The sequence below is a fragment of the Brugia malayi genome, assembly GCF_000002995.4.
Source record: "Brugia malayi strain FR3 genome assembly, contig: Bm_007, whole genome shotgun sequence".
Lineage (NCBI taxonomy): Eukaryota > Metazoa > Nematoda > Chromadorea > Rhabditida > Onchocercidae > Brugia > Brugia malayi.
In genome coordinates, this window is record NW_025062284.1 from 851,245 (window position 1) to 866,791 (window position 15,547).

General features: G+C 20.6%; 2 protein-coding genes across 2 annotated transcripts; both read right to left on the reverse strand.

The window, feature by feature from the left end:
- Positions 1 to 440: 440 nt before the first annotated feature.
- On the reverse strand, positions 441 to 2,907 carry Bma-egg-3.1 (Uncharacterized protein; the record flags this gene model as incomplete). Its single annotated transcript, XM_043082730.1, has 6 exons — positions 441 to 560; positions 919 to 1,065; positions 1,484 to 1,586; positions 2,031 to 2,087; positions 2,424 to 2,572; positions 2,857 to 2,907. 6 exons carry the CDS (start codon positions 2,905 to 2,907, stop codon positions 441 to 443), a joined length of 627 nt encoding a protein of 208 aa, XP_042938664.1.
- Positions 2,908 to 10,862: 7,955 nt separating this feature from the next.
- Bm55 (Uncharacterized protein) lies at positions 10,863 to 11,581 on the reverse strand (the record flags this gene model as incomplete). Its single annotated transcript, XM_043082731.1, has 2 exons — positions 10,863 to 11,072; positions 11,525 to 11,581. The coding sequence occupies 2 exons, from the start codon at positions 11,579 to 11,581 to the stop codon at positions 10,863 to 10,865; spliced, it is 267 nt and encodes an 88-aa protein (XP_042938665.1).
- Positions 11,582 to 15,547: the final 3,966 nt, after the last annotated feature.

The window sequence follows — 15,547 nt, forward strand, 5'->3', positions numbered from 1 at the left end:
CAAAATATTTTATCTATTTAAGTAATATTGAAATGGTCATGATGATATATGGAATAGAATTACATAAAAAACTTATAACATTGCGTAATTCAGAATTAAATTAATGATATTTTTAATTTAATTTTAATATTTAACAAAGATATTTTCTAATTTAATCTCGATCATATTTAACAAAGGTATTTTCTAATTTAGTTTTGATCATATTTAACAAAGATATTTTACTAATTTAATTTTGATCATATTTGAACAACAAAAATATTTCATGCATTTCTAATTTAGTTTTTAGTGACATTTTTAAAATAGAAATGTCATTATGATTCCTAATATTTGTAATTTTTTTTTACTTTTACTTTTTTTTTTTTTTTTTTGAAATGATAGTCAAAAATGTACGAAATGAAATATACATTAAATTATTGAGAGAAAAATTTTTGAAATTAAAACTAACATTTATTTCTTGCTTTATCAAGATTTCGATTAAAAGCATTTTGCTTTGCTTCTTCCGATATTAACGGATTACGCTCAAAAAATGTTTTTAATTGTTGAAATTCCGCCACATATTCCTTAAAAAAACAAAAAAAAAAAAAAAAAAAAAAATGGGAGAAGAAAAACTATTTCTTAATTTCAAATTTTGGAAAGAAAAATTTTAAATTTTAATCATTTCAAAACATTTTCTTAGTTTCTTATTTTTCTTTTCACTTCAAAAATTTAAATTTCTGTTAAACATTTTTAATAAAATGGTAAATTTTTTTTAAAATTTTTGTGCTAATTTGTGCAAAAATTTAAATTTCATTTGAAGATAAATTTCATTGTGAGAATTTGATCGATAAATGAAATTCACTGCTCTATATTTTGGGATAATTTTGTCGAGAAAATTGACTTAATATTTTAAAAAGCAAGTTTAATTTTAGGAAATTTTACCGATAAATGAGGTGTTATTGTGCCAGGTTCAATAATAAATGAATATTTAACCATTTCAGCCATTGAAGAAGCAAAATTATTTATCCTTTCAAGCATTCGACAATAAAATTCGCTACTCTGTTCGGTCCAATTTGATAATGGATCAGCCTATATGACAATTGATATTTATTTTAATTACAAATTAAAATTTAAAAAAAAAAAAAAAAAAAAAAAAATGGTATAAAAGTTTTATAATCAAAAGAAATAAATGTTGCTTAATTTCAATCATATGCTAAAACATAAATTAATCAACAATTAAACTGTTAGATTTTTCAAAAAAAAAGCAAATTTTTTATTTCTTTTTATGAAATATAATAGCTAAATAAAGAATTATAAAAGCATTTGAAATGTTCGATCACAATTGGCACACATTTAAATTAACTTAAAAATTCCAGTTATGAAGTTATTAAATATTAGAAATTCATAATTTTTATTATATTAAAAGGAAACTTGAAACAATTTAGATGTTTGAATTATTTCATTCTGTTCATCAAAATTTTTAATTTTTTTTTAAATAATAAAATACCTCTTTAAGTGAAGTGAAATCACGCATTAGTTCGTTGATAATTTTTGATGATGGTTGACTTAATTCAGCTGCGACATCATCTAACCAACCAATTAAATTTGCTCTATAAAATAAAAATTTATTTCAAATATAAATTTAATTTCGAAATTTTTGAAATTTGCAAATTTAAATTTGTGTAACTTTTTTTTATTTTTAGCTTACATACCAGATTCTATGCTAATCAGATTATGATTTATGAACTTTTAATTTTTAACTTTTAAATTGTTTACAGCAAAAATTATCTAATTATTAAGCATATAATGATAATCAACCAAGTTTGTTACGTTAATTATCATCACAATTTTGCCTTTTCAAATTTAATTTCAAATATAAATTTATATTTAACTTTAAATTTTTTGAAATTTGTAATTTTAAATTTAATTTAATTTCAAAATGTAGATGTAATTTTACAATAAGTTAGTGTTGTAATAATTTTGATATTGTTTTGTTTGTTTGTTTGTTTGTTTTCTCAAAAAATTGAATAAATATCAACTAAGAAATAATTTACCCATATTTACGTTTCAGGAAATCAGGATCACTTTGCATATGATCCGGTTTAGAATAACTGATGAAATTAAGCGTAATTTAATTTCTTCATCTCTTACAACATCATTCATTTTTTGAATTTTTTGCTTTATAAACGATTGTATTTCATCTATTTTATATTGTTCCTAAAATATTTAACACAATTTGACAATTGTACACGAGAATTTTACAATTTTAAATTTAAAAAAAAAAAAAAAAAAAACTTTTTTTTCAATTCACAAAATTGTTATTTTAAAAAATAACTATATTGAATCTAAGTAAAATTTGATTTAAAAAAATTTTTTTTAAAACATTAAAATTAGCAAGCAAACTTACAAATCGCTGTTTTAAAGCACGAATTTTATATGCTTCATACCAACGCATATAAAATAAACAATTTGAATGTGTATTATCATGAAATTTATTTGCTTCTATTTTCCTTTTCCGTTTACTCCATTTATTTCCGGTTGGTATTATTGAATGAATTTCACCTGGACAGAACCATTCCGAATCTACAAGCGCATCCTGAAAAAAAATTCAAAATTTATAAACGATTTAAAAAAAATACCATATCACAAATTTATTAACTTAAATATAACCTAAAAAAAAACAAGCAAAATGGGTTTTTTGGCTTTTCAAATTCGGAAATTATCATTATGAAATGATTTTAGGTTTAAAATATGTAATATTTTTTGAAAAAAATATAAAGTATGGTATATTTTTCCTTAATTGTAAATTGATAATACTTTAAAATCACACTTAAAACTTAAAATATATTAATTAATTAAATTTATTCATATTTCACTAACATTTAATTCAATGATGCTTGCCAATGATGAAGCATCCACTTCTGAAGCCATCACTGTGACAAGCCTTAAAGGAAAGCTAAATTATTTAATTAATTTTTAATCAGTTAATTAATTATGTAAAAATTTAATTATGAATTTAGCAATTTAACAACAGCTCACAAAGTACAAATTATAATTTCAAATTTTATACTTAATTATGTCATACGCATAAATCTACAACAACAACAAAAATGAATATTTGACAACAAGACAATGACAATTAAATGTAAGCATTGTCAGTTTCTTAATTTCTTAATATTTCTATTTGATATTATTTCTTTTACTAATTTTATTATTATTTATTACATAATTAGTTACTTAAAAATATGTGTTTTTAGTTTTTAATTTTATGAGTTTTCGAAAGTTATTAAAATTTTTAAATCCATAATTTATAGTAATTAGTTTTAATTTTTAACTATTTTAAGTACTTCGTAATAATTAGAAATTTTTCAACAAATTGTAATTTTAAAGCAAAAAAAAAAAAAAAAATTTAACTGCAACTAAATTACTTCTACTCTATGTACTAATTAATTAACAGAACAGAATGTAACTTACATACTTAGGGATTGAATTGAAATAGGATAACATAAATTAATTTTAATTAATTAATTCACTCATTAATTCAAATTAATATAGCAAATAAATATTTGATATTAGAAAAAACAAATTAATTAATCATTTTGACAAATAGTTAGTATAAAATGAGAATTAAGGATTGAAATAATCAACTAACATCAATTTTAATAATAAGTAATGTATATCAATTCAATAAGTAAATATTAAGTAATAAGTAAGAAGTAATTGTGAAAGAAGAAAGTAAGTAATGATTAGATCTACTTGAGCAATAGTAGTAATAATAATAATGTCATTATTGGATCAATAAACTAATATATTTGTATGTGCAAGCAGATATGCAATTGCACTTGCAACTGCAACTGCAGCTGCACATGCGGCTGCAAGAAATATTTGCTCAATAAATGATTGGAAAAAGAAATCAAAATTTTACTTTTAAAATTTTTTATTAAATTTACTAAAATTTTCTTTGTACAACTCAACAAATTTATTAGCAAATATTATTTATCAAATGACAATTTTAAAATATTTTACTAAAAAAGTGTGCAAAAATAAAATAATTCTATCATAAAATTTTATAAAAATTTAACGAAAAAAAGTTATAAAAAAAGTTTCGAACTTTCAGTTTTAAAATTAATACAATTTGAAACTATAATGAAAAAACAGAAATTTCATAGAATTGAGTGTTGTTTGTTTAGATATGATAGAGTTTATGTTATTGTCCTTCTTTTTCTTATTGAAAGTTAAACTTTAAAATTTATTAGTAATTAATTTTTTTTTTACATTGCATTCCACTTATAATATGAAAAATTTTAATTAAAACAATAGCATAATATGGACAGAAATTTTTTTTGTTAAGTAAATAAGTAAATGAGTGAATAAATAAATAAATATTTCTTACTTATTTAATTTTAGAATTTCAAATTAAATATATTTGTATGAAAAATAAAAATTTTTAAAATTATATTGTTTTAATGAACAGAAATTTTTAATGAAAAATGATATAATTTTAGCAACGGACAAATCTTTTTTTTTGTTTTTTTGGGTAGCAGATGGATTAATTCAATGAATTTTTTCCAATAATGACTTATGGTTTAATGAACATGGAGTATCATCATCATCATTCGATGGTTTCAATTTCCTCTGTTACATGTGGCCTCATTGATCATTTTTATTTTTCACCCTTCTTGAACAATTCAAACATTTCATATGATTAATTTCAGGATTTTCTCTTTTCTTCTCTAATTTTCCTCTCTCTTTTTTTTCTTCCTCTTCTTTTTCCCGCTTTTATCACTTTCGTTATTTTTTTCCTCCCCTCTTTTTCCACTTCACTTAATAGCCTTTCTTAAATATCATTTGTAAATTTACAAGTACCACTTCGCTAAGATTACTGTAAGACGATCAATTATTTAAGTATATACAACTATTCACATACTTTTACATCATTTATTCACATTTTATTTGAATATACTTACTTAACACGAATATTTACACCTTTAATTTTCTTTTTTTTTTTTTTTTTTTTTTGCTCTTCCATTTAATATTTTTCCTATTTTCGTTTTTTCTTTCTTTCTTTCTTTATTCTTTTAAAGAAGCATTTTAATTTAAAATTTATTAATGTAATATGTAAGAAACCATAATAATAGCATATCTACTCATATTATTATATTATTAATAATATCTTATTTAATTTTATGAAAAATTTTTTTTTGTTATTCAAAATTTATTAAATTTAGTATGTATTAAGAGTAAAAATAAGAGGATTTTTTTTTCTTGAATATCTCACAATCAGGCATATCTAAATTGATTATCACATCTCAATTAAATTTTTTTGACATAAAAAATTTCATTTAACGAGAAAAAAGTTTTTCCATTTTTCGAATTTGCATTATATCAAAAATTTAATTGGCATGAATTTTTATTTTTATTTATTTATTTTTTATTGTTCAAATGATGAATGAAGCAGTTAGACCCAATGAAAAATGTAATATATTTATGACATAATCAAGTGTGAAATAAATAGATTTTGCGCTGATTGAAAAAAAAAAGATTCATTGTTAATCTGAACTGAAATGAACTATTTACATACATTATCAACGGATAATAATGATAAAAAAAATCTTTTGCATGAGTAATTATTTAACAAATTATTAAAATTTATTCGTTTCTTTTTGTATTCACTTATTCACAAAAAATGTTAACTGAAACTCAATTAAATAATTATTGTTTATACAAAAAAAAAATAAATAAAAAATCTTTTACCATCTTTGAAATAAGGCTTTAAATTAAAATTAATGAAGTAAGTACGCAGTTTTATTGATTTTTTTCATTTCTTTTTTTCTTCCATTCTTGAAAAAAATCAGCTTAAATATGTTAGTTGGAGCAAATATAAAAATATGTAAAAATTTAGCTTAAAAAATGTTTTATTGAAAGGAGAAAATAATCCAAGTTAAAATATGTTGTGAAACTCTTAATTTTTTGTTTCAAAATTAATTTTATTAATTTAAACGACATAAAAACAAGAAAAGCAATATTTAAATACATATTTGTCCTTTTTCTTTTTCTTTTCCTTTCCTTTTTTTTTTAATTTTTGCTTCTCTTTTTTTCTCTCTATAAAAGATGAATCAATTTTTTGATTAGCATTAAAAATTCAATGATACTTGAAAGACATTACTTAGAGCATATTTTTTGATTGTCTCAATTTAAAATTGATTATTGTAAAGTTCAACTGACTAGACGTATTTGAATTCTTAATTTTTGACCTAATTCAAAAAAAAAAAAATGATTTTTTTGTCTTTTCTCTTCATTTCTCCTTCTTTTCCTCTTCTTTTTCCTTTTTTTTTTTTTTTTAAAATTAATCTCGTGAAAAGACCTATTAACTTGCTGCTGCACTTATCATTAAACTCATTTACCAGTACACAATAGATATATGGGGAAAAGAAATGGTGAACAAAGCAATTTATAAATGAAAAAATAAATTTTATTCACTAATTTCAGCTATTACTCTTTCAACTCTTCTTTTTTTCTTCTTTCTTTTATTTTCACCTGATATATTTGTCAACTTTAAGCGAAAAAAAGGAAAAAGAAAAGCTCAAAAATTTTACAAATCTGTTATTTTCTCTCTCTCTCCCTGTCATCAATTCTTTCGCTTGCCTTCTCTTTCATTGTTTTTAATATCTTTAATTAGGATTATTTAATTTTTTACAGTTAAAAGAAAAGAGTGGGAGAGAGGACGAGAGAAGAAAAAATGAATCAAAAATTTTTCTTTATGGGAATTTTGTTTAATTTGACCATAAAAATACTTTCTTTTTCATCTTCTTCTTACATTTATGATGACTTCATCTTTTGTTAATAGACTTATTACAAACTTTCTAAATCATTTTCCCAGCATTCATTTTGAGGGCAGAAAAAGAAATTCAAGAAAAGCAAAAAAAAAAAGTTAAAAGGAAATAAAGTACTTAGATTTATTGCTTTTTTTGTTTTTCGTCATAAATTTGATACATTATTATAGTGGTGACACATTGAAATTGCTATTAGCGAATTAAAAAATCAGTTTGAAAAGATAAGCAAATAGATAAATGAAAGAAAAAAGGAAAAGCAAAAGTGAGTAAATGAAAAGGAAGAAAATATTTCTTCTATAAAAAGTAATAAATTATTTTGAGTCTTCTTTTTTAAATAATAACAAGAACAGTAACAAAAACACTAATAATAATAGCAATAATAATAGTAATAATGATAATAATAATAATAAACTGAATAATTAGATAAATAAATGGTAGTGGTTATTTAAGATATCGGAAAAATGAAAAATGTAAATATTAAAATGGGATTTATTCTTCCCTTTTTCTTTTTTTTTGGTGCACTTTAGTTGCTATTTATATACTTTGCATAATCGAAAATTATCCATTAAAGCCTTTTCAATTTTCAATTTTTCTTTTCATCTATATTTCTGAAAAATAGAACATTCCAATGTACTTTTTTAAAAAATGAACTTTGAAATAATTTAAAAATTTCTTTCCATTGAAAGCTATTTTATTTGCTATTTAATTGCAAATGACACAGTTTAAAAACAAATATTAATAATATTATTATCATTTCCTTCTATTAGAAATATTAAATAAAAGAATGAGAAAACAAAAAACGATCAAAAATTACATAATTAGTAAATGTCAAAATAAATGAATGAAATTAATTTTTATTCATTATTTATTCATTTCTAAAACAACAACAAAAAAATTTTTCTTCTACTACGCTAAATTCAAGCATATTGCTAATGATAATTATTTTTGAAATTGATTATGTTATTAATGGGTGTGTTGAGCTATTACATATTCAACGAATCATTATTTCTGAATATTTTATTCATATTAACTCCATTTCATTTGATCATTTTCTTTTCTCCCTTTTTTTTCTTCTTGTGGAAACGATACATTAACATTAAAAATTCAACGATTTCACATTAGCTTCACTCATTCCTTCCCGTTCTCATGTTCTTATTCATCCCTCACATTTTACTTTTTTCTTTCTTTTTTTTTTTTTTTTTTTTTTTTTTGTTGTTATGTTCATGAAAGAATTTCTTTTTCGTTTTTATTTTTGCAATAAATAAAGTTAATTCTTATTGTACTAAATATAATTAGTTTACTTCATACATGAAAAATAGTTTGCTTTTGTCATATAATGGTAATTGTTAAATGCTTAATGTTTTTTATTGGTATTAATTTAGCACAAATTCTTTTGTTAAATTTTAACTGTTTCACATTTCCTTATTTTTTATGACTTTAAAAGATTTATAAAATGTAAAATTTAATTATCCCTACCTCCTAAATTGAAGTAAAAAAATTTGTTGATGATTAAGAATTATTATTATTATTGATTTCTAACTATTGTTACTATAACTATTATTATTCATGTTAATATTAGCATTAATATTAATTTTATTAGTACTGTTATTGTTATTATTATTTGCTATCACTATTATTATTTCTATTTTAGTAAAGCAGAATTTGACTATTATAACTTGAAGAATGGTTAGAACAATATCAGAACAATGCTAATTCAAAATTAATAATTTGAGAGATGAAATAGCAGTTTTAACTAAAGCTGGATAAGCGATAATAAGTTATTTTCATTATTATTTGACGAACAAGTTTGATTACGAGTAGCAATTAATCCTTTTGTTCTAATTTTTAAACAATCTCATATAAATGTACGAATTTAAAAATTCATATTATAGATCCATGTTAACAATTGATATGTTGTGCAACTAATATTAATTCATAGTTATATCTGTTTTAATGATTAAATTTCGTTTTGAAAATATTTATTAAACGACAATCATTTAAAAACTTCTTTGAATTTTATTTCTTTTTTTGTGTTGAAAAAAATACGACTAAAAAAACTTTTACCCTTTTATCTCAATTCAGTTAACATTTTTTCCGTTCAACAACATTAATTTAAAAAAAAAAAAAAAAAAAAAAAAAAAGACAGGAGGGAACGATTTGAAACTTTTTTTATTGTTCAACTTTTAATTTGTAACATGAAATTTCTATTATTATTTATTTTTTTGTCTTTTTTTTAAAAAAATGGACTAGAAAAAGAAAAAAAAAATTATTTATTTTCCAAATGAAACATAATGCTTATTTCTTCGTTTTTTTTTTTTTTTTTTCCATAATATTAATTATGAAAATAAATTAAGAAAAGAAAGGTAACGAAGAAATCATTATTTTAATTGAATTTTGTTTTATATTTTCTCACAAAAGATTTGATATTTTGGGGAGAAAATAATTGCGCAAAATATAATTTGAAATATTTTTTTTTAAATCCAATTTTTGATGTTTAAAATATAAACGTTATAGAAGAAAAAAGAGCAATAAGGATAATAAAATATTATATATATATTTTTTGAGTATATATGCATGTATGTATTTATGTGTATGTGTGCACTTAAGCGGATTGTTTTTTTTTTTTGAAATTATTTCATATACTTGGTGAAAAATAAAAATGGTCATCAAATGAGATGGTAAATGTATACGTCTTCATATCTGTGTACTAAATGGATCGCTTTTAGATAGTCTATTTATTATTTGCTTCAATCTACTCAAAGAAAAAAAAAAGAAAGTGAAAACGAAATAGTAAGAAAATATAAATAAAAATGCGAGAAAAATGAGGTAAAAAATGAAGGTGAAAAAAAAATAGTAAGGAAAAAAGTTTGTTAAAAATATTAAATAAAATTAAAAAAATTGGTGTTGAAAAAAAAAAAAATGAAAGAAAAAGATTGAAATAAAATGAAAGGATGAAAAAAAACGGAAGAAGAAAAGTGTAAGAGGTATAATTTAAATGATTCATATTTAATTAAGCACATTATCGTAAATTTATCCTAAAATACAATTTTCTAACTCATTTCTTTTTTTAAATTGTCCGCAGTGTGAAACTGTTAACTGTCAATTATCACACTGTTACTATTTGATATAATCATACTCATTTGACAAATGTGATCATTTATTTACATGAGATTTAGTGCGAGCTTCGGATTGCGGTCCTTCAAACTTAAGATCTTTATCATTTCATCTATCGATAACCTTTTCATTTCTTACCTTCATCATTTCTTCCTAGTATTGTCAAATTGAAATTTGAACTTTATTTATTTAGAAGAACAAAAATTACAATAAAAAGAAAGGATCGTTTAAATATGATAGTGATAAGAGCAAATGAAACAGAAATGATATGTTATAATATGAATGTAAAATACGAAGATAAGAATAATAATTATTTGAAAATTACATTAGCTATAATTTATCATATGGAATAAGGCATGACTAGAATTATTTGATAGCTAATTAAATAAATAAATGAATAATTAATTAATATGATATGTAAATAATTTAATAATTGCTATCAGAGATGTAAAAGTGAAACAAAAATAAAATGACGAGAAAAAAGTTATAATTATTAGACAATAATCCTATATGCTAAAAAGAAAAAAAAATGATAATGAGTTTTAATTTGACAAAAGTTGATTAATCAAGCAATTCTTAACTACAATTAATCTTGTTCTTTTTTTAAATAAAAATTTAAAAAAATAGTTAATCATTTCATAATTACTGTTTTATTTTCAAATTTGTTTAAATAAATTTCATTCTTTTAATATGCTACTTAAAATCTCCGGTTTAATTTTTTATATAACGATTGAAATTTAGTGTAAATAAATGCTAAATTAAAATGAAGTGAGGCATCAGTATTTGTTAATTAACCTTCACTAATTAATTTGTTGAATATAACAGCTGATTCGTAGGAAAAGTGAAGTTTGGTACACTTTGTCAGGCCCATTTTCGCAGTTTTGTCAGTTCTTGACATCCCATACCAATCATTTTATATTAAAAAAAATTTGTTAGCACTCAAATAGCAAGCAAACTTACAAATCGCTGTTTTAAAGCACGAATTTTATATGCTTCATACCAACGCATATAAAATAAACAATTTGAATGTGTATTATCATGAAATTTATTTGCTTCTATTTTCCTTTTCCGTTTACTCCATTTATTTCCGGTTGGTATTATTGAATGAATTTCACCTGGAGAGAACCATTCCGAATCTACAAGCGCATCCTGAAAAAAAAATTCAAAATTTGTAAAGAATTAAAAAAACTCCTCATTACAAATTTATCAACTTAAATATAAACTAAAAAAAGCAAGCAAAATGGGTTTGTTTGGCTTTTTCAAATTCGGAAATTATCATTATCATAAAAATAATTCCGGGAATAATTTTAGCTTTAAAATATGTAATATTTTTTGATAAAATTGTAAAATATGTAGTATTTTTAGTTACAATGAATAAATCAATTCGGATTTATGATTATCATAAAATTAATTCCGGAAATGATTATAGGTTTAAAATATGTAATATTTTTTGATAAAATGTGTAAGATATGTAATATCTTTAGTTAGAATGAATAAATCAAAATTACCTTACGATTGTGCAGAAAATATTTTTCCTTACTTATAAATTGATGATAATTTAAAACATAGTAATTAATTAAATTTACTTATATTTCAGTAACATTTAATTCAATACTGCTTGCCAATGATGAAGCATCCACTTCAAAAAAAAAAGCCATCACTGTGACAAGCCTTAAAGAAAAGCTAAATTATTTAATTAAATTTTTTATCAGTTTAATTAATTATGTAAAAATTTAATTATGAATTTAGCAATTTAACAACAGCTCACAAAGTACAAATTATAATTTCAAATTTTATACTTAATTATGTCATACGCATAAATCTACAACAACAACAAAAATGAATATGTGACAACAAGACAATGACAACTAAATGTAAGCATTGTCAGTTTCTTAAATTCTTAATATTTCTATTTGATATTATTCCTTTTAATAATTTCATTATTATTTATTACATAATTAGTTACTTAAAAATATGTGTTTTTTAGTTTTTAATTTTATGAGTTTTCAAAAGTTATCAAAATTTTTTAAATCCATAATTTTTAGTTTTAATTTTTAAGTACATAGTAATAATTAGAAATTTTTTCGACAAATTGTAATTTTAAAGCAAAAAAAAAATAAAAAAAAAATTTAACTGCAACTAAATTACTTCCACTCTATGTACTAATTAATTAACAAAACAGAATGTAACTTACATACTTAAGGATTGAATTGAAATAGGATAACATTAATTAATTTTAATTAATTAATTCATTCATTCATTGATAACTAATGTTGTACCTCTGTTACAAGTTTAATTTAAATTAATATAGCAAATAAATATTTGATATTAGAAAAAAACAAATTAATTAATCATTTTGACAAATAGCTAGTATAAAATGAGAATTAAGGATTGAAATAATCAACTAACATCAATTTTAATAATAAGTAATGTATGTCAATTCAATAAGTAAATATTAAGTAATAAGTAAGAAGTAATTGTGAAAGAAGAAAGTAAATAATGATTAGATCTACTTGAGCAATAGTAGTAATAATAATAATGTCATTATTGGATCAATAAACTAATATATTTGTATGTGCAAGCAGATATGCAATTGCACTTGCAACTGCAACTGCAGCTGCACATGCGGCTGCAAGAAATATTTGCTCAATAAATGATTGGAAAAAGTAATCAAAATTTTACTTTTAAAATTTTTTATTAAATTTACTAAAATTTTCTTTGTACAACTCAACAAATTTATTAGCAAATATTATTTATCAAATGACAATTTTAAAATATTTTACTAAAAAAGTGTGCAAAAATAAAAATAATTCTATCATAAAATTTTATAAAAAATTAACAACAAAAAAAAGTTATAAAAAATTTTTGAACTTTTCAGTTTTAAAATTAATACAATTAATTAATTTCATATATTTTTATTTTTGAAAATATAATGAAATAACAGAAATTTCATAGAATTGAATGTTTGTTTTGTTTAGAAATGATAGAGTTTATATTATTTTCCTTTATTTTTTATTGAAAGTTAAACTTTAAAATTTATTAATAATTAATTTCTTGTTATAAATAACATTTAAATAAACAAAAAATTAAAAAAAAAAAATTACGAGAAAAAAGGAGTTATAGAAATTTTAGACATTTTTTCATTTATTTTCATGAAAAAAAAAAATAAAATATAATTTAATACAATAAAAATATATAATAAAATAAAAATGCAATTTTTAGCATATTACAATAAATTATATTTTTATTGTTATTTTTCATGAAAATAAAATGAAAATCTGAAATAAATATTAATTAGTAGCATAAGTGATAATTGAATATTTAATTCACTATCAATTAACAAATAGCAAATTTGCCTTTTCAAAATGATATTTTAATTTTTCTTAATTTCTTAATATTTCTATTTGATATTATTTCTTTTACTAATTTTATTATTATTTATTACATAATTAGTTACTTAAAAATATGTGTTTTTTAGTTCTTAATTTTATGAGTTTTCAAAAGTTATCAAAATTTTTTAAATCCATAATTTTTAGTTTTAATTTTTTAAGTACTTAGTAATAATTAGAAATTTTTTCGACAAATTGTAATTTTAAAGCAAAAAAAAAAAAAAAAAAATTTAACTGCAACTAAATTACTTCTACTCTATGTACTAATTAATTAACAAAACAGAATGTAACTTACATACTTAGGGATTGAATTGAAATAGGATAACATAAATTAATTTTAATTAATTAATTCATTCATTAATTTAAATTAATATAGCAAATAAATATTTGATATTAGAAAAAAAACAAATTAATTAATCATTTTGACAAATAGTTAGTATAAAATGAGAATTAAGGATTGAAATAATCAACTAACATCAATTTTAATAATAAGTAATGTATATCAATATAATAAGTAAATATTAAGTAATAATTAATTGTGAAAGAAGAAAGTAAGTAATGATTAGATCTGCTTGAGCAATAGTAGTAATAACAATAATAATGTCAAGAATTATTGGATCAATTAAACTAATATATTTATATGTGCAAGCAGATATGCAATTGCAGCTGCAAGTGCGGCTGCAAAAAATATTTGCTCAATAAATGAAAAAGAAATCAAAATTTTACTTTTAAAATTTTTTATTAAACTTACTAAAATTTTCTTTGTACAACTCAACAAATTTATTAGCAAATATTATTTATCAAATGACAATTTTAAAATATTTTACTAAAAAAGTGTGCAAAAATAAAATAATTCTATCATAAAATTTTATAAAAATTTAACGAAAAAAAGTTATAAAAAAAGTTTCGAACTTTCAGTTTTGAAATTAATACAACTAATTAATTTCATATATTTTTATTTTTGAAACTATAATGATATAACAGAAATTTCATAGAATTGAACAGAATTTCATTCATTTTCATGAAAAAAAAAAATAAAATATAATTTAATACAATAAAAATATATAATAAAATATTGTCCTGTCCATAATTTTTAACATATTACAATAAATTATGTTTTTATTGCTATTTTTCATGAAAATAAAATGAAAATCTAGCAAATTTGCTGTTTCAAAATGATTTTTTTAATTTTTAAAATTTACAATTCCACCTTTTTTTCTTTAAAAATTTTATCGAAGATTTTTTCATAATTTTAAGATAAAAATAAATTTTTTTGAAGAAAATTTTTACAATAATCATTCTAAATTGGCATTTTCTGAGATTTACAATTGAGAATTAAAACTTAACAAAAATTAAAAACAAAATTAAAACTTAAAATTAAAGTTGGAAATTAAAATTTCCGTTAATTGCCCATCGAAATAAAAAAAAAAATTTCCTCCCTTGTAATTCAATTTTTCGATGATAATTTAATTTTATTAAACAAGTAAAAAACACTGCAATTAATTTAAGCAAAAAAAAAAAAAGAATAAAATGGAGATTTAATCAAAATTTAAATTAAAATTTAAACCTGAGAAAAAAAACTAAGATATTTATGAATTTTGAAAAGTAAATCAAACAAACATGTATTAACTGAATTAGATGAAAAATAAATAAAAATTATATTATTAAATTCTTTTACATTTAAATTTCTCAAACAAATTATTGAACTATTTTTTTTCTTTTGTTTTTTATAATTTAATCTCTTTTAGATTTAAATTTTAGTGTTGAAAGGCTCCTATTGTTTGTCCATAAAAAAAAATTTGCCACATATGCTATCGATTCAATGACAATCGAAAAAATTGTTATTAATTTTTTGCGCCTAAAAATTACTAAAATGATGGTGTGATGAAGTTTTTTGTGAAAATTTCAAATTCAGAAATGTTCGGTCAGGATGGCTCGTATTCTAGTTAGGAACACATCATACACTAAAAATTTTCAGCACCTGAAATTTCATATTTCAAACGTATAAGCGATAATCGCAAATCGTCTCCAAACCGGAATTTCAAATTTTGAATTTGGTTCACGTTACAAAATAATTCACAAAATAGTTGTTTTTTAAATTAACTATTTTGTGAATTGAAAAAAAAATTTTTTTTTTTAAGAATTTGAAATTGCAAAATTTTTGTGCACAATTGTGAATTTATGTTAATTCATTTTCATATTTTAGGAACAATATAAAATAGATGAAATACAATC